This window comes from Ambystoma mexicanum, chromosome 6p (genome assembly GCF_040938575.1).
Source record: "Ambystoma mexicanum isolate Mex_15411 chromosome 6p, UKY_AmexF1_1, whole genome shotgun sequence".
In the NCBI taxonomy this organism is placed as follows: Eukaryota; Metazoa; Chordata; class Amphibia; order Caudata; family Ambystomatidae; genus Ambystoma; species Ambystoma mexicanum.
The window spans coordinates 1458687757-1458706516 of NC_090935.1; the positions used below are offsets into that span (position 1 = coordinate 1458687757).

The 18760-nt window shown below is 47.4% G+C and overlaps 1 protein-coding gene across 1 annotated transcript in view; it reads left to right on the top strand.

Annotated features, from left to right (window-relative positions):
* The window catches only part of LOC138510530 (zinc finger protein 614-like), a 183706-nt gene that overhangs the window by 145072 nt on the left and 19874 nt on the right, over positions 1-18760 (top strand). Inside the window, exons 5-6 of the mRNA XM_069626254.1 lie at positions 2711-2821; positions 6410-6499. Of these exons, the coding sequence (XP_069482355.1) occupies positions 2711-2821; positions 6410-6499 (201 nt within the window). The remainder of the gene's footprint in view (positions 1-2710; positions 2822-6409; positions 6500-18760) is intronic.

Here is an 18760-nt window from a genome sequence, read left to right on the forward strand (position 1 = left end):
CTTTTTTTTCCAGTGAAAGCAAACCAGTATTGCACAATTGTATGTTTCAGAGTTCCTGTGCTGTGTGCATAATCATGCAGAGGCAAATAATGTTTACACTTATAATTTAGTTTACTCTAATTATAAAAACAGTGTGTACAGTGATGACTATGCACGGTCTAGTTTACATCCATTCAACCTTGCAGTCAATGGGGTACATTACTATAAATGTTAAGTGGCAGCAGAGTCTTTGCTCAAGGGTGAGTGATGGTTGTCATTACACCAATCACAGGTGTTCTAGCCTGTCAAATTGTCAAGACTACAGTTAAAACATCCAAAACCTGACTCTCCAGGAAGTGCAAGCGCTGTTCAGAAACAAACAAACGATAGTTACATATTTAATTGAAATAGAAACTCAGCAAACCTATCCTTGTGATAATCCAGATAGGTATTTAACTTTATGTAGCGCTTCATACAATGTTCGTCCAACATCTAGGCACTGTGATTATTATACTTCAGTCGATACTCGGTTAACCGACCTCTGAAGGATGTTAGCCAATACGATAGTTCAGCCGGTTGAGCACTCGCTGCAATCTGTGTGTGATCTGTAGGTTCGAATCCCGGCAAGGCCAACTCGGCCTTTCATCCTTTAAAGGTCGATAAAGGAGTACCGACTTCGTTTTGGGGATAATTGTGATGAATATGTTCTATGTACAGTGCTTTGCCAAAAGCTATATATATATATATATATATATATATATATATATATATATATATATATATATATATATATATATATATATATATATATATATATATATATATATATATATATTGGAAAACATTTGTCTGCCCCTAAACTGCGCTCTGCCTCATTATTGAGCTGGTGCTATTGGGCTAGAGCGGACAGGGCTCTAAAATGTGCAGAAGAATGTCAGCAAAAAGATACAGGTAGGCAGATAAACAACACCTCCAACTTAATACCAAACTTGCCGAAGCACTCACGACCATTTACTAAGTTTAAAAAAAATTCTTTAATCAAAAGTTGTGCAAAATGTTATAAAAAGCATACATGGCAATACCTGGTCAGACCAGGCACAAGGCACCACTCACCCCAACGGGTGGAAAGACGCCACGCGTTCCGCTCGACTTGCGAGCTTCCTCAGGCTTGTTGTTGTTCCCAACATGTGTATTCTCGTTTTTATAATGGCTCATGGGTAACGAGAATACACATGTTGGGAACAACTACAAGCCTGAGGAAGCTCGCGAGTCGAGCGGAATGCGTGGCGTCTTTCCACCCGTTGGGGTGAGTGGTGCCTTGTGCCTGGTCTGACCAGGTATTGCCATGTATGCTTTTTTATAACATTTTGCACAACTTTTGATTAATTAAAGAATTTCTTTTAAACTTAGTAAATGGTCGTGAGTGCTTGGGCAAGTTTGGTATTAAGTTGGAGGTGTTGTTTATCTGCCTACCTGTATCTTTTTGCTGACATTCTTCTGCATATATATATATATATATATATATATTACAGCTATTTGACCATGAGATTAGATTTAGCATGGAGTCCTTGCCTCTCTGCACTGTTGTATCATAACAGTGGTATACCATGAGGTGGTAATAGGCCCAGGAAATGAGGACTTTCATTAAACATCAAAAGTCAATTCTGCTATCGAACCTCAAAACACATAATAAAATAAATGTTTGCTTTACTTTGTAATTGGCTAGGTTTTTGTGTTTTCAACATTTAAATATATACAGAAGAGATCAAATGACCAGACCTTAGAGAAATAATGAAAGGTGTATTCGTCACAATGCAGAATGCTGCCGCATAGTGATGATTTCCATACAGTTTTTGCACACGTCGGCTGGATGTCACATACATATTACTCTCTTGCAAAGGAGAATTTTTACTCTTTTAAAGTCACATTTACACTTAAAGTTTAAAAATGGGGAGTAAAATACTCCCACCTCAAAATCTTATCTGAAGCACAGATTCTACCTAACACCAAGGCGTTGGGAAATCCTTGATGTAGAATGTGCAGCGATATAAGCAAGCGTTAGTAGCAGCTCTTACCACAATTGCTCACTTTTCCTTACAGACAAGGAGAGTCATTTTAAGCTTCCCCCAAAGTGAGGAATGCACATTTTCACCACCACTCGAATGTGAAGATGAAAGGAAAGGCAAGTATAACATTTAACATCAAATGCTTTTTTTGGGGTTGTAATAGATTCACAAACGGTTAAGGAGTCGTGGTTGCTGGGATTCTCATGGTTCGGTTCATACTGTCCAACCGTATGGATAAGTGAGCTAGTGGTCCATATGCAGCTGAAGAACGTCAAAGACTAGAGGTATCCCTCAAAAACTCTGCAGATGGACATCCATGTTTTGAGCTTGAAAATGTAAAGTTCCACCTATTGATTGCTGTCGGTTAGGAACAAGGTGAACAAGTCCGCCTGCCCCACCAATCAGAGCGTTTTTGTTGCTCTCCATTTGAACTCATTTGTCTAGCATTTCCTCTTGTACAGAATGTTTAATGCATCCAAAAGCTTCATTGTAGAAGGGCTTAATATTGTGTGCTCTAGAATTGCAATGTAACTAAATCTAAAAGATTAAAATGATGAAGAATGTTGCTGTTCTTTTGAAGGTTTTAGCTGTAACATTGGATTTTTCAATATAATGGGTCATTTTATAATTTTATGACCTACAAAAACATATCAATTGTTTTACAGGATGTATGCCTCTTCATAATGACACTTTCTTGAGGATGGAAGACAAGTCTGCTGTGCGTTTGGATCATTTAGGTGCAGATGCAAGAGCAAGCAGTGCTGAACCCGGCTCAGGTGAATTTGATGTAGCATTCAATGTGACGGGAAGAGAACCTGCCTTGGGAAGAGGAGTTACTAAAGATATAGATTGCAGAGGCTGAAGTGGGTGGTAAATGCTCTGATAATAGTAGCAGATTGGCTGCACTCTAGGATTGGCACAGAAATGCACAGCTTTCGCCGGCATTACCGATAAGTGTGAGGCTGACCGATAGTGATCAGATCGAAGGGCATCTGTCAACTCTCTCACTGTCCTTCATGAAAGCAAGTGGTGACATGTGGTCGGGAAGCTGGCTGACATGCTGCTGCTATTTTCAAGAAACAGGGTTTGTCCTAGTTAGACTATTTTACTATTGTTAGGTAAGATTTTCATTTTTGCAACTTTCCCTCCATGGGGCCCCATCTATTTGCTTTATTTTTGATCCTTACTTGACTTTTTGAAGGGAAGTAAAGTCTTCATCTTCACTTGCCTTTATATTTGCTCGTTTGCTTTGGTGAAACGGACTAACATTACTAGGAACATTTGTTTCCCTTTTGAATTCTTGTATTTTTACATTGCAAACAGCACCTTACAGTGCAGTGTAATTGAGATACTTTTGTACCACCCTAATATTTTACACTTGGGATTTATGGTTAATTTAATATGTGCTTGAAGACAGGCTGGTGGCAGCAGTTACAGTTTTACAATGTTCTCTTTATTTTTCTTGTGCACACTCACGTTTACCGCGTATGGCTACTAAATGTGACTAGTGCACTCAAATGGCCATGCCACATTTTTTGGCCATATTGTAGTTTGGCCTTCTTGTCTTCCCAGGACAGGAAATCCCTTACAGGGTCATGTTGGTGTCTGTCTGTCTGTCTGTCATGGGACCAGAAGGACTGCAGGTAGATGTTTGTCCCTGATTGGACAACTACTGACTGTTTGAATGGTGCAGATCCTTTCCATTGGTGGGCTCGGACATGCTTTCACTTCCAGTTTTGGAGAAGAGAACTCCTCTTGCAGCCGTTCTTCAGATCTATATTGGAACCAGGAATCATTCGAAGAAGAGCAGCCCGTTGATGACCCAAGGATGACTCCTGCAGTGGACCAGCATCCCCTCCAGTGATTGGCACTGTGAAGCCCTGCTCCTCTGCCTGATCTCTGGAGACCCTGCTTGGTGCTTCAGCCCTTGGACTAGTGGTACCAACTAGTATCGATGTCTTCTCGAGTTCGCATCGCCTTGGAGACTTCGAAAGTGTCCCTGGACTGACCAGTTCTCTCTCGTGGACTACTTTGCCAGAGTTGTCGCTGTTACGTGTTCAAGCCCGGAAACGGTGGTCGCCATCTTGTGCCATAAATTGCCTCCTCCTGAATTTTCAGCTTCCTAAGATCAAGGGAACCTGTCCTGGAGCTGCGTTTTTTTACCTGAAAACGGTGGTTGTTGCTGGAACTCTCCTTCCTCCATCCAGTGAAGTGTCCTGAAGAGGTCTGCATCGTTTAAGTCTGCATTTCTTCATGGACTGGGCTTCATCTTGCAGTTTCACCTGACCAGAAGAAGCCTTGATCCTGCAACCGTTCACCCGAACAAAGGATGGAAGGCCACGCTCCCAGATACCACGAGAAGACCCATTGTGATCCCTGGGGAAAATCTGAGTCAGAGGGTACGTAAGCGAAACTGTGGCCGTCTTCCCACCCCCTCCCCACCCCATCGGATAATCATTGAGTGCAAAGCCCTTTGTCTCCTATCTGCCTCTTACTTACATTTGGTCGTCAAACCTGGGCCAACTATCCTGCCCCTGGGTTAGCCTTGGGTCTGGAAGAGTGAGGAGAACTTCCCTGTCTTTTGGTAAATTGTTGTTGAACGTTTAAATAGTTTGCAAGTATTCTGAATCACCAACACAAGCCCATTGCATCCCTTTAGAGAACCCTTACCTATGAGAAACCTTGTGTTGGATCCTGTGACTCTTTGGCACCAGGCCTCATAAGTCTTGGGGATGTACTTATAAAGTATGGCTAATTGCACTTGTGATTCATTCGCCTCATTTTATCTACAGCTGCATTGTTTACCTGTTTCACTTGGTTAGTTATTTATTTATGTATTGTAAGTGAACATAATGGTAAGGGTTTATGTGTTCTACATGTTTTTGTGTGGTATTACTACCTGCTAGTTTCATTTTTGTGTGTATTCTAGGGCCTAAATAAAAAAACGGTGTGTTTATAACTGGCTGTCTAAGCTGAACTATTATTGTGTGTTATTCTATGAGGACTCACTGAGGCCCTGACAACACTCGCACAGTAAGATGTGACCACGCTCTACTCTACCTTGATTGGGTTTTGGTTAAACTGAGTCTCCATGTTTACCAAAACTAAGGTGGCCTCCGAAAATCTGTCAACCAGGGCGGATTTTAGATTTGGAAATCCATCTGAACAACTATTTCATAGTTTCTGATTTATTTTAGTCAATAACCAATGAATGCATGATTTCTGCAGCAATCGGGTGGAAGCTTGAGTGAGCAGTCGATGAACCGTTGTGCCTAATATCATGAAAACGTGAGATAAAGAAGGGTTCAAGTTTTTAATTGCGTTTGTAAACAGCAAAATCAGAAGAGTATATGAATTACAAAAGAACATCAAAATTGGAAAGGCAAAGTGATTGTACAGTGCCAAAATAGTGCTGAATTGGGAAGAAAGTGTAAGTTATTTAACGATCAATAAAAATGCATATACTTTGGGAGTGATCAGTGAACATAGAAAATGAATGAGTCCATGCAGTATGCTTACTCTGATGAAGAGAAGAGCGAGAAAGACGATACAATACAATACGATACACATAGTTTATTCGCTATGATAGTTCTTTTTAAATAAATCCATATATGTTATGTTGATCGGGTCTATTTGTGTAGATCTGGTTAACGTAGCCTCCCATAAGTGTCTCCCAGCTACATTTTGGCGTCAGACAATACTGGCCTTCCTCAGGACCCAAAGTACTTGGTGAACTATAACTCAAGTTGCCATCATGGGTAATTCAATCGCTATAGAGCGCACTTTGACTGCATGGCGCGATTTTTGTTCTGCCTATCCTCTTCGTGCATTTATATTGTGGAGAAATTATGCAGTTTTCAACTGCATATTTGATTGTGGCACGGGCTTGTGTTCATTGTTTGGTGGATGCATTTTACATTTCTATGAGGTGCACAATTTCAGTATTGAAAGCCTGGTGAAGTGAGGTATTCAGTCTAATTATGGGACAGGCAAGAGGGACCTGGGTATGACCACCTGCCAAAAGCAGCATTGCCTTTTCTTTTCTCTTCCTTCTCCAATTATAACACCGTCTGAAAAAGATGGAGGTTTTTGAACCTTTGTAAATCAGTGCTGCCAAAGGCACATTCTTACTAATGAGGCACAATCTGATGATAGCAGCCCATGAATGAAGTCTACATTATGAAAATGCGATGTTTGGTCCCATCTTGCTTGGCATAATCATTTTAGTAGCACCAGTACTTGCATCAATGCCTAGAGTGTTTATATACTTTCACCGGTGGAATACTGGGGCACATCTTTCTTAGTTTTAAGTCTTAATCAACTTGTATGTTTATGTTAATTATGGAATGTGTTTATCGCACTAGTTATTTCATTGAAGATCAAACAAGAGGATGATACCAGTAGCGTGGCCCAGCTGCACTGTCCGCAAGCACAAAGCCTCAGGAGACCCACAGGTGAGCACACATCAAATGTACTTGCTCGAATGTGCTTGACAGATATTTAAATAACATATTTTCCTCAAACCTGCAAAAATGTGCTTTTAATCCCTGACGACGGCAGCGTGATTTGTATTCAGAAGCCTGTTGGGGTTTCGGGTTTTTTATTAAGTGCGGAGGGGAGCGGTGAGAGTAATGCGCCAACATAGTGCACGTTTTGTACGGCACTATGGCACATGATTCAGTACTAGTCATTGTACATTTGAATTGCACTTACTTTCCATAAACGTGTTGCTGTTTTGAGTCGGAATATGTGCTTTATTTTCCACAGTCTGTTCTTGTGTTCCTCCTCTGCCTGAATAATCGCTTTAAACTTTTCTTCTTCAGGGCCAGAGTGCCCCCATAGTCAGCACATTTGCCAGGCTCAAGGAAACTTACGAAAAAAATGCTTTATAATGGCACACGTATATACTACCACGCATGATCAGTTGTTGCTCCATCTTAGATCAGCTACCTCAGTTCTCTTGCATAACACTTACATTAAACAGCAGGAAAATGTATGTTTTCAAAACAATTCTTGTAATGAGGGTTTCTTGATATATAGTACCTTCTCAATGCTTGCTCTTGTTGTTAAAAAGGGACCATGTCCTGTGAGCAATCTGTGTACTATGACCAATTGTCCGGTACTTTATTTTATAAACCTCTCCTAATATCCTTTTACACAAAATAAATAAAGTACCCTCCCCTCAACTTCACAACACACCCAATAAGTTCTGGTATCATTGTGTTGAATCTTGCAAAGGTTCTGTGTGTTCCAGAGTGTAATAAGGCATTTTTCCTGGGTTTCTTCATTGCATTTACTTTTCTGGACCACTTATAACAGTGACGTTGTCTTGATCTTGAAGTCAAGCAGGTTGAAACATGTGCACTAGCTATTGGTTTTTGATATTTGACACTTGATATAACACATTTATGCATATAATTGAGGTGGCAAGTAACCTTTTTAGGTATTGCCCAATTTGGCCTAATGCCAAATTGACCTACTCCAAATTACCCAGGTTTTTTTCTGGTCGAATTTGGTAGGTCAAATGGTACATATGAATTAAAAAATAGATGTGGGGTGTGGGTAAGGTAATAGGTTAAGGTGGGGGGAATTCAGGGAGGTCTCCCACCTGTATTATGGGGGGAAGTGGGGAGACTCCCCCCTGCAATAGGTCAAAACAATTCGACCCCCGAAAAAATAGGTACATTCGGCAGTAGGTCATTTTTCTTCAGTCAAACAACCCATATCCCTTTTTTATGGCTGGTTAGCAGCTTGCAGCTTGCATTTTTGCACCCTGAGTAAAGAGTTGCAGATTTTGAACAGTTCAGCTGTGTTGTTGGTTGCCCCAGAAATGCAGGCTTGGATATGGGCCCGCTTCAAGATGGAGTTAGTGGTGAAAAGTAAGGCCCGTGGATCAGATCTGAGGGTCACAAGCCATTTTTGAATAATGAAAGTGAACCCCAATTTACAGGAGCACCCCTTAAATATTTTGGGGTACCCCCTGATCACGCTCAAACCAGAGTAAAAACCCTATAGAGAGTTAAGGTCATGAGTCTATCTTCCAAAATAACACATTTTTATATTTACAGATAATGAGGATTGTGGGAATGGCAGAGGAGACTGCCATTTCTGACCAGCATTCTGTTGTCCGTGGCTAGCTCCCAGGTCCTGAAGACTGGTGTTGGGCCTGGAGCTTAAATACTCTTGACTTGGTTACTGCATACCTGCAGAGCTCACCCAAAACTATTCTTCTTGCCATACAAGGGATTCTGCAAAGTCTTCCTTTCTTCATCATCAGCAATTCCTGGCAGCCATGCTACTTAACATATGAATACCTTACATGGACGCACACTACAGCCCTGCAGATTATTATGAGGCCTAGCCCCCAGTAAAAACAAAACATTTTTATAACTAATTTTCATTCATACTCCACACAACTTAGTCATATTTTTATGTCGTCCTACAATCTCTTTTAAACCTAATATCATAATTCTCCAGCATGGGGTCTGGCATGGATTCACATGCTCATGAATATTCCCCGTCGTCAGGCTGGGAATCCTCGGTAAAGAAAAAATCAGTATCAGTTTCGTTTCTGATCTGTCTTTCGTAGTAGTAACCAATCACTGATCTCTGTGCCATACTGACCACAGCCAATAACTGCCCTCTACCTAAGCCCCGCCTCTGGCAGCCATCTTCAGATTTTTACCGCACGTTCAAGTGTTGGGATCCTCGTGCTATTGCTCTCGAGCGTTAGTGCTATTTTTCACGTTTTTTCTCAAAAATGTTCTCTTTTTTCGGTCAAAGAGCCTCAAGCTCCACCGTTTCTTCATCCGATCAACGGGGACCCGTGTCGGATTTGTCTACGCCCCTCAAGGGTGAAGATTTCGTCGAGCCACGCTTTTGGAGGACTCCAGAAGTTTCTCAGGCCCATCTCGGACATGGCCCAGGAGAAGGGAAGCTCGACGCCCGGAAAGCTGTTCAGGGTCTGCCCTGGATGCCAGCTTCAGAATGTCTGTAAGGAGGACGAACACTCCCTTTGTCTTTACTGCCTACATGAGGACAAGACGCACTTGGAGAAGGACTGTGCGTTTTGCGGCAATATGTCGGAGCGGACCATGAAGGACCGCCATCAACGTCTCGCCAACTGGCTGGAAGGGAAGAGCCCGTCAGGCGAGAAGAAGAAGTCCGAGCGGTCTTCTAAGACCTTTGAGGACGCCCCGGCGATGTGGGTCCAACACAAGGCCAAGCACCGCGAGTCCGCTGGCACCGGGAGCGCCGAACGGTCGGGCTCTACGGGCGCCAGGCAGGGTGCATCCTCCCCGGCACTATCAACCACGAGCCAACGCTCTGGTTCGGGTAAGAGGAAGGCCGAGCACCCGGCGAAGTTCCTGGAGAGACCCTGGTCGAGCTCGAAGGCCCCATCGGAGGGGGAGCGAGGCGGTGACCCTCCCCCAAGGAGAAGGCGGTGAGTGCACCTAAGGTGGTGAAAGCCTTAATCCATCCGGCCAAGGCCTCTATCGAGACAGTCGCGGCGGCCCTGGCTCAGCCTGTGGAGGCTACACCAGTGGTGGCGACCTCGGGGCTCAGAGTCTCCCTGCCACCGCGGAGGGAGTCCTCTTTCATGCCCATCGACAGGACCCCTGTGAAACCTCCGACGGAGAAGAAAAAGGGGGGGCAGGGGGTCGTCGTGGATTCGGCCTCAACCTCTGAGGAAGAGCTGATCGAAGTCTTAAGCCACGGCATTGGCGTGGAAGAAGACCAGCCCGTGGGGAGGGACCCCGACGTAGTAGACGACGAGAACGTCGAGGGTGCCGACGGGGCTCCTGACCGCCCGTCAGACTCCCCTCAACCAGTGCCGCAAGACCACTCGGCGGCCATTTTGTTGGCTATGCAGTCCTTATGCTCGGAGATAAGGACGAGACTGCCATTACCACCAGCGGAGGAACCGCTCCCGACGGGGGACCTGGAGCCAGGCCCTTCTGGGAGCCCTCCCCCTAAGAGAAGAAGGATTCATCCTCCACCTCCTTTTCAGCCATCGCGCCCTGTTCAGCCCTCCTCCCCGTCCACGACACGTGGGGATGATACGGGGACTGACACGGCCGCGACGGGTACAGACGGCGAGGTTTACAACGAGGATCTCCCGTCGTCACCGCCCACCCGGGCTTCCCCGCCCGACGAGATTGGATCGTTTCACTCCATGATCGCCAGGGCATCCGAGCTTTTCCAGCTCTGCACGGAAGAGAAGAAGGAAGGAAGGTTTCCTTTATCAACGGCGCGAGGCCAAGTGGAAGACGGTCCTCTCTGTACCTCTACTGGACGATATTTGGGATGAGGGCCTCGCCCTCCTCAAGAACCCATCCACGACGCCGGCTAGAAGGGATCGGTACGAGAAGTAGTACCGGGTCCCAGACGCGGCCCCCTTGTGCCTTCGGGCACAGCCGACCCCGGACTCGGTCGTCTCCACGGCGGCCAGGAAGAAAGCGGGGGGGGCGCGCGGCCTCTACATCGACCTCCCCGCCAGACGGCGAGGGAAAGAAATTAGACACGATGGGACGCAGAGTCATCTCGTCTGCAGCGACGACGATTAAGGCGGCCAACGCCTTGGCTATCGTAGCCCGCTACGACAGAGAGTTGTGGTTCAAACTGGCCCCCCTGCTGGACTTCCTACCAGACGACAAGAGGGCGGAAGCCCTAGAGATCTTGCAGGAAGGAGAGGTGGCATCGGACCACGCCATTACGATTGCGACGGACATCGCCGACACTGGATTTCGCCAGTTGGGCAACGGCGTGTGCCTTAGGCGGCGTGGATGGCTCAAGGCTACTGACTTCCGTCAGGACGTGCAGACCAGAGTCTTGGACATGCCGTTCGACGGAAGCAACCTGTTTGGGAAAACAGTGGACGATTCCCTACAAGCCATCAAGACGGACACGGAGACGGCCCGTGCTCTTGGTGTTCTCCAGCAACGACGGCCGCCCTTTCGGAGCGGCGAAGGCAAACGGGGTGCCTCCAAAGGTTCCAGCGGCGGATTTTCCACCTACCGTCAAGCAGCCCGCTCGTCGTCACAGGAAGCTTACACGGGACGAGGCAAGTCAGGCGGACCCCGCCGTCGTCGCCAAGGAGGACAAGGCGGCAAAGCCTCGTCGAAGCAGGACTGAACCGGCCGTGGAGTCGGGCCCCCACCGAAGCACCCCGGTGGGAGGCTGGCTGGCGAACTTCGTCAGCGTGTGGGAGTCCATCTCCACCGACCGTTGGGTGCTGGACGCCCTAGCTCAGGGGCACGCGCTCGAGTTTCTAAAGAGGTGCCCGCGCGTCCCCCCCTGTGGCCAGGAAAGAACATCACGTCCCTCAACTTCTCTTGGAGGTAAAGGCGATGCTCAAGAAGGGCGCCATCGAGCTCGTCCCAAAGAGGCTTCGGGGCTCCGGAGTTTACTCAATACTTCCTCGTGAAGAAGAAGACGGGAGGATGGCGTCCCATCCTGGACCTACGACGACTGAACAAATTCATCAAGGCAAAGAAGTTCCGGATAATCACCCTCCAACACGTCCTGGGTCAGCTGGAGGAGGGCGATTTCCTGTCGTCGTTGGATTTGGAGGATGCCTACTTCCATATTCCCATCCTAAAGGGACACCGAAAGTTTCTCAGGTTCGTGGTCCAAGGGCGTCACTACCAGTTCAGAGCCCTTCCCTTCGGATTGAGGTCGGTACCCAGGGTGTTCACCAAGTGCCTCGCACCGGTGGCGGCGCAGCTGCGCCGAGAGGGGATCCACGTCTACCCCTACCTGGACGACTGGCTCATCCGAGCGAAGACGAAGGAGCTCGCCTTGGAGCACACGGTAAGGACCGTCCAACTACTCACGGACCTGGGATTCTCCATAAACTACGCCAAGTCCCACCTGGTGCCCGCACAAGACGCACTGTTTCTGGGAGCAAAGCTCGACAGTGTCGCTTCTGGCCTCTCCGTCGGAGGAAAGGACGAGGGCCATCTTGGGCAAGCTGCAGCGGATGCTGGTCGCGGACGCGGCCAGGGTGAGGTCCATCAAGTCCCTCCTCGGAATGATGTCTTCTTGCATTTACCTCATCCGCCTGTGCAGGCTCCGGATGCGCCCGCTGCAGGAGTTCCTGGACGCGCGCTGGATCCAGACGACGGGCAGCTTCGAGGAGAGGATCACACTCGACGAGAGTTTCCGACGAGCGATCCGGTGGTGGGGCACCCGCGCGCATCTGACGGCGGGCATGGACTTCCAGACCCCCGGCTACCAGGAGACAGTGACCACGGATGCCTCCCTGGAAGGGTGGGGAGCGCACACCGAAAATCTGCACGCGAGAGGCCTTTGGCTTCCGACGGAGAAGTCCCTCCATATCAACGTCCTGGAGCTCCATGCAGTGTTTTGGGCCCTCAGGTCCTTTCTTCCGTCCCTCAAGGGCAAAGTGGTGAGGATCTTCACCGACAACACCACCACCATGTTCTACATCAGGAAGCAGGGCGGAACCAGGTCCCCAGCCCTGTCCAAGGAGGCGCAGGATCTGTGGCATTGGGCCGTCGCCCAAGGGATGTTTCTGGTGCCGTTTCATCTGGCAGGGATAAAAAAACACCATCGCCGACTCGCTCAGCAGAGTGCTGCGCTCGTGCCACGAGTGGGGACTACGACAGGATCTAGTGGACCGCCTCTTCCGACGGTGGGGCACACCCCAGATCGATCTGTTCACGATGGCGACGAACTCCAAGTGCCAGAGGTTCGCCAGCAGGTTTCCCCAGCCGAGGAGCATGGGCGATGCTTTCTCGTTCCCCTGGGAGGGCCTGTTTCTATACGCGTTCCCTCCATTGCCATTGCTGAACCGGCTCATCAACCAGCTCAAGAGGTCACGGTGCAGGATGATCCTCGTCGCACCTGCTTGGCCGAGGCAGATATGGTTCCCGGACCTTCTGGACTTGTCAGCGTCCCCGTCAATCAAGCTGCCAGTGGGCGCGGATCTTCTCTCCAGGGAAGGAGGCGCCATCCTCCATCACGACCCAAAGTCGCTGAACTTGCAGGCCTGGCTCCTGCAGCGTTAGAGTTTGGAGGATACGACATACCGGCCGACTGCAGAGAGGTTCTTGCAAAGGCCAGGGTGTCCTCAACTCTTAAATGCTATGGACACAAATGGAAGAGGTTCTCTGTCTGGTGCCACGCACAGAAGATTAACCCTCTACGGATTACGGCTCCCCAGGTACTGCCGTACCTTCTGACGCTGGCCAGGGCTGGACTGGCGCACGCGTCCAAGATTCATCTTGCTGCGATCTCCCGATACACCAGAACCACGGGGCGGACGTATTTGTGGTCTCATCGTCTGGTGAAAGAATTCATGAAGGGACTGTTCAGATCGTTCCCGCCGGTGAAGGCTCCGGCCCCGGCGTGGGAGCTCAACGTGGTGCTAACCAAGCTCATGGGACCTCCTTCGAGCCTCTGCACTCGGCTCCGTTGAAGTTCTTGTCGTGGAAAACAGCGTTTCTTGTGGCCATCACCTCCGCACGAAGAGTGGGAGAGATCCAGGCCCTTTCCTGCAAGCCCCCGTACTTGACTTTTCACGACACGAGGGTAGTGCTCAGGACGCACCCCTCCTTCATGCCCAAGGTGTCGTCAGAATTCCACCTCAACGAACCCTTGGTGTTGCCTGTTTTCTTCCCGTCGCCTTCGTCGCCGGCCGAAAGGACTTTGCACTCGCTGGATGTGGCTAGAGCGCTGAAGTTTTACGTGGACCGCACGAAGTGTTTTCGGAAGACGTCACAACTTTTTGTGAACTTTGGACCTGTCAATCAGGGGAAGGCTCTCTCAAAGGCTTCCATTTCCAGATGGCTCTCCGGCTGTATCATGTACTGTCATCGGTTGGCAAACCGACCGCTGCCTGGCCGTCCGAGAGCCCATTCTACCACAGCGATCGCAGCTACCACGGCGTTCCTATCTGGTGTGCCCTTGCTGGACATCTGCAGGGCTACTACGTGGAGGTCGACGCACACCTTCACGAAATTCTACTGCGTCGACCGGGATTCCAGGGAGCAGTGCTGCGCAATCTGTTCGCCTAAGGTGAGCCTGGTGAGGAGGTAAGAATTGCTTAATGTTGAGTTTGATGTAATGCTTAATGTTGAGCCTTTGCCACCTCCCGTGGTTGTGCATGTGTGTACTGCTATGTATTCTTTATTCATGAGCATGTGAATCCATGCCAGACCCCATGCTGGAGAAGGAACAAGTTACTTACCTGTAACTGTTGTTCTCCAGCATGGGTCTGGCATGGATTCACATGCGAACCCTCCCGCCTACCCCTCTGTGGCTCTTCACTTGGTCATACTGCCACTTCACGTGCTACCAAATCTGAAAATGGCTGCCAGAGGCGGGGCTTAGGTAGAGGGCAGTCATTGGCTGTGGTCAGTATGACGCAGAGATCAGTGATTGGTTACTACTACGAAAGGCAGATCAGAAACGAAACTGATACTGATTTTTTCTTTACCGAGGATTCCCAGCCTGACGACGGGGAATATTCATGAGCATGTGAATCCATGCCAGACCCATGCTGGAGAACAACAGTTACAGGTAAGTAACTTGTTCCTTCTGTATGTCTTGCATTGACTCTGTACACTCCTATTCTTAGTCTGCATGGGCTATTGATGAACAGGAACAGCTGAAGAGTTACCTCATGCTCTCTGCCAGCCTGCCTATAGTATATTTCTAGCACAGGCTGAATTCACTGTGTGCTTGAGCAAAGCTAACTACAATTTAACAGTTTTACAAATATATTCATCTAAATAGTTATTTGCATCTTATATTTCAATCCTAACTATCTTTATTTAGTGACCCTCCTCCCCCTTGGACTCTTGTAGTGCTTAGAAAACAGTTAGCAGAAGTCTTGCCTAATCCTAAAGCCCTTGGAAAGTTTGGAAATGAAGAAAAGCACTAGGCTCCTTCCCAACAATAATGGTTGACTCCTAGATATAATTAGTCTTTTGGCACTGTGAAGTGCAGTCTATAAAGTGTGGCACGAGCCCATGTGCAAAGTTTGTTTTCCCAGAATACCATCAGGTGACCGGCATCACCCAGGAAGAAAAGGCCTATGGAACCAAAAAGGTGGGGTCTTCCTTGAGAATAACATTGAGTGACGTGTGGGAGTCTGAAGAGAAACGCTTTCCGGCAGGAGTGAGGTGAATAACACTGGAGCACGTACGAGGCGAGGCCTAGCTAAGGAGAGTGTGCTGAACGCCCAGTGGTAGCAAGGGCAAGACAAGTACCTTGCCAGAAAATGGGAAACTTGGATACGCAGAGAGATTGAGAATGGGAAGCGAAAGGAAGGTGCCAGCCGCTGGTGCTGAGAGAAGCTGCCAGAGAGAATTGCGGTACAGTAGCAGAGACTTGGAAACTAGGCAAAGGTGGCAGACCCAAGTGGGCGTGATGCAAAGGCTCGTCGGGGACCCCAGACTTAACAGAAAGCAGACTGGGCAAACACTGGGGGCTAAGATGGGACCCCTTTTGCCAACCCTGCTGCCGAAACCCTGCTCTGAGAAAGTGGACCCAGAGAAAAATACTGCAGTTTAAAACTTAGTTCTGAAGCTCTAGAGTGCAAAAAGAAAATTCAACTGAAGAGAAGAATGAATGTTGGAACTTTCTGGAAATACCTATTAAGAATGTTGCCATAAAGAGGCTTGTTATATGCTGGGAACCTGGGAGTCAGAACTACTACGTTTCTAGAGAAAATTAAGCCAAATTAGAACTCCTAAAATATTTTCCAAAGAAGACGGTAAATAACAGAGTTTCCTAGGAATTAAAGAGAACAACAAACCAGCCCACCACAGCAAGGTGGAGGAAAGCCCTTAGTGGACCTGTTCACACAAACCCCCTGCCACTTAACAAACTGACAGAGGCTTGTTACGAATAACATTATGTTTAGTTTTATACAGGGCCACCCCATGGAGGGAAGGGGGTACAAACTGTCCCAGGCCTCGTTCTCACAGGTGGCCCTATTGTCGCTGCCTTGTCAGCAGAGCGCTTACATTAAACCCTACCTCAGAATGGATCTGCGCTTTAGCTTGGGTACATTCAAAGGTAGGCGTTAACTTGCTGTTGCCTTTAGGCTAGTGCCCACACCCTCAGCCATTAACATCTCATCACCCTCCAGCAGTGACATGACAGGGTGCAGGCATGCTACAGAAGTAACATGACTGCAGTGCCCATGGTGCCCGTTTATCGGCTGTGTTTTGTAGATAGATCACCTCCCTGCCACCTGGACTCTGTTGCTTGCTTGAATTACCTGGAAGACCTGCATCCTGCATTATCTATGGCCATATTCCTGTCTGTGAGCTTCCACCCCCAACCCAATAGTCTTATCCAGAAATACTTGGATTCAGAGGACTTGCCATAGTAGTATACTTCATGTAGCAGCCCTGTGTTCATGACCCTGAACTTGTGGAAACTTACCTGCCAGTCCCACCCTCCACCTACCCTCAAACACACTAATATCATTCCTACACTAAAGGAACCTAGTCCAGATTGTCATTTATCCCTTTTAACTTCCAACCTGTATCTCTTCTACCATTTAGTTCTGAAATTTTGGAACAAGTGGTTTATTCACAATTTTCATATTTTCTTGATATTAATTGATTCTGGATTTTGCCCCTTCTGTTGGACTGAATCTTTTTCCTCACTTTGCCAATTTCCCTCTCTCTACACTGCATGCTGAGCACTCATTTTTACTTGTTTTATTAGCTTTCTCTGCTGCTTTCAACACAGCGGACCACCATACACTTCTGTCTTCTCTGTGCACTGTGGTGTGCAATAACTGTGCCTTCACTTACCGGTTGCTTGCCAGTGTTCCGTGATCGGCTGGGCCCAGTTCCTACTATATTATACAGCAGCAGTGTGCAGACACAAACACACGTACCTCGTGCGACAAGCGCTTAAAGTGTATCGCCAGCCGGTGAGATGGCTCCGTCCATGGAAGTGACCTTGAATCCTGATGGTCTACAAAAAGAGGACACTGATGTTAATTTAATTTGGACACATAAATACAGACTTGCAGAAGGTCGGCTTTGCAAAAAAGGTTACTGTTCAAATGTCTTTAGTAATCTCATTGATAAGGCTGAAAATTCTACTAGCACTGATATGTGCCCCAAGACCATGGCTTTAAACTGTGTGAAAGACCAGACGAAAATTACAGTTTACTTCTCCTCTGTCGCTAGCTGTTTTGACTCTGACTCGATGAGTAATTTTCATATGGAAACGCTCAACATTGTGGATATAGTGATTGTGAAGATGATCTTTTGGGGAATGATATGAAACAGGCTAATAATATATCACTTATCTACTATCTTAGGTCATGGGACGAATCTCAAAGTACTAACTCGCACCTACAGGCAATAAACTATCTGTTATCCTCCCTGATAAAAGTCTGTAATTATATCTTTTCTGAAACTGTTTAACAGAATAAAAGAATATCTAATATTGACTCTATTGTAACAAAGACATATGGTAATGATCTATGTGAAGAATTCTACGGATCCCTCACTGATACCCTTCCTAGAGGCTCCTCCCAGGTGGCATGGAGAAGGCAGACACTTCTGATCCCAAGCCGGGGGTGGTGTACTGCGGGAAGATCACCTGGGAGGAGACCAGACCCAAGGTGGTGAGGACATTCCATGGGATGAGGGACAGTATTTTCCCTCTGACAAATTCTTCCCAGTGTATCTAAAGAGGTACTGGCACATTGTCGTTTTAATGTCTCTAAACCTCACATTAAATGTAAGGTTGTGAACCCTAAGGTTATAAAATCTGAGCCCATTTTATTCAAAGAAAGATCTTTTTGGGTATCACAAATTAAACATTCCCCAATCCCAAGGGTACAATGTAAATTAGTATGGAAATGTCTTCAATAAACCATCTTCCTCTGGAACATCTGATTCCCAGAGCCCCTTTCTTATAAACTTCAAGGGAATCAAATCTACCCTTGCAAGGAATTCAAATATTGGAAAAACTAACTTTGTTAAAAGAAACTACAAGTCCCAGAATCCCAGAAGGACTGAGACAAAGAAGAGAGCTGAAGAGGCATGTAGGGCTGAAGAGGCATGTAGATGTAGTAGTCGGGCAATTAAGCCTAGTAGCCATTGCAGTAGTCAGGCAGTTGAGGCAAATAGCCCACACCTGAAAATGATTGCAGAACCTGGAAAGCATAAAAGGCCCCCTCAGGTGCGAGCAGAACGAAGGAGTGGAAGAAACTGGAACGTTGGTTGGAGTGCAGGCTGTAGCAGTAGAAGCAGAGAGAACGCACAAGGCTGGCAAACCATGCAGAAGTGGAAGAACAAGAGGGATGCCGAAACGTGGCTACAGCAGCTTCACCTGCAAGTTCTGAGAGAGTCCTGTAACCCCCTCACCCCCCCAAGTCTGAAGTGCAGAGGCTGCGCAGAGGAAGACGTGCAGGAAAAACTGTTTCCAGCATGTGAGCTAGATTGCTGTGAGTGCCAAGCTGTGGACATGCAGGAGACTAAGGCAAGAAGCAAGTGGCAAGCCGAGTGTCTTGGGAGCAAAAGAAACTCCCAAATCGAGTGGCCAGACAGAGACCCCTGTTCAGGAGAAGGGTGTGGGTCCCCAGCGAGCCAGAAGCAGTAGAAGCTGTAGTGGAAGATAGGAAAGTAGTGCAACCCGCAAAGCAAGTGTCTCAGAAGCCGGTGAGTAAAGCATTGTATTCTAACACATTGCACAAGCCTTGCTGGTAAATG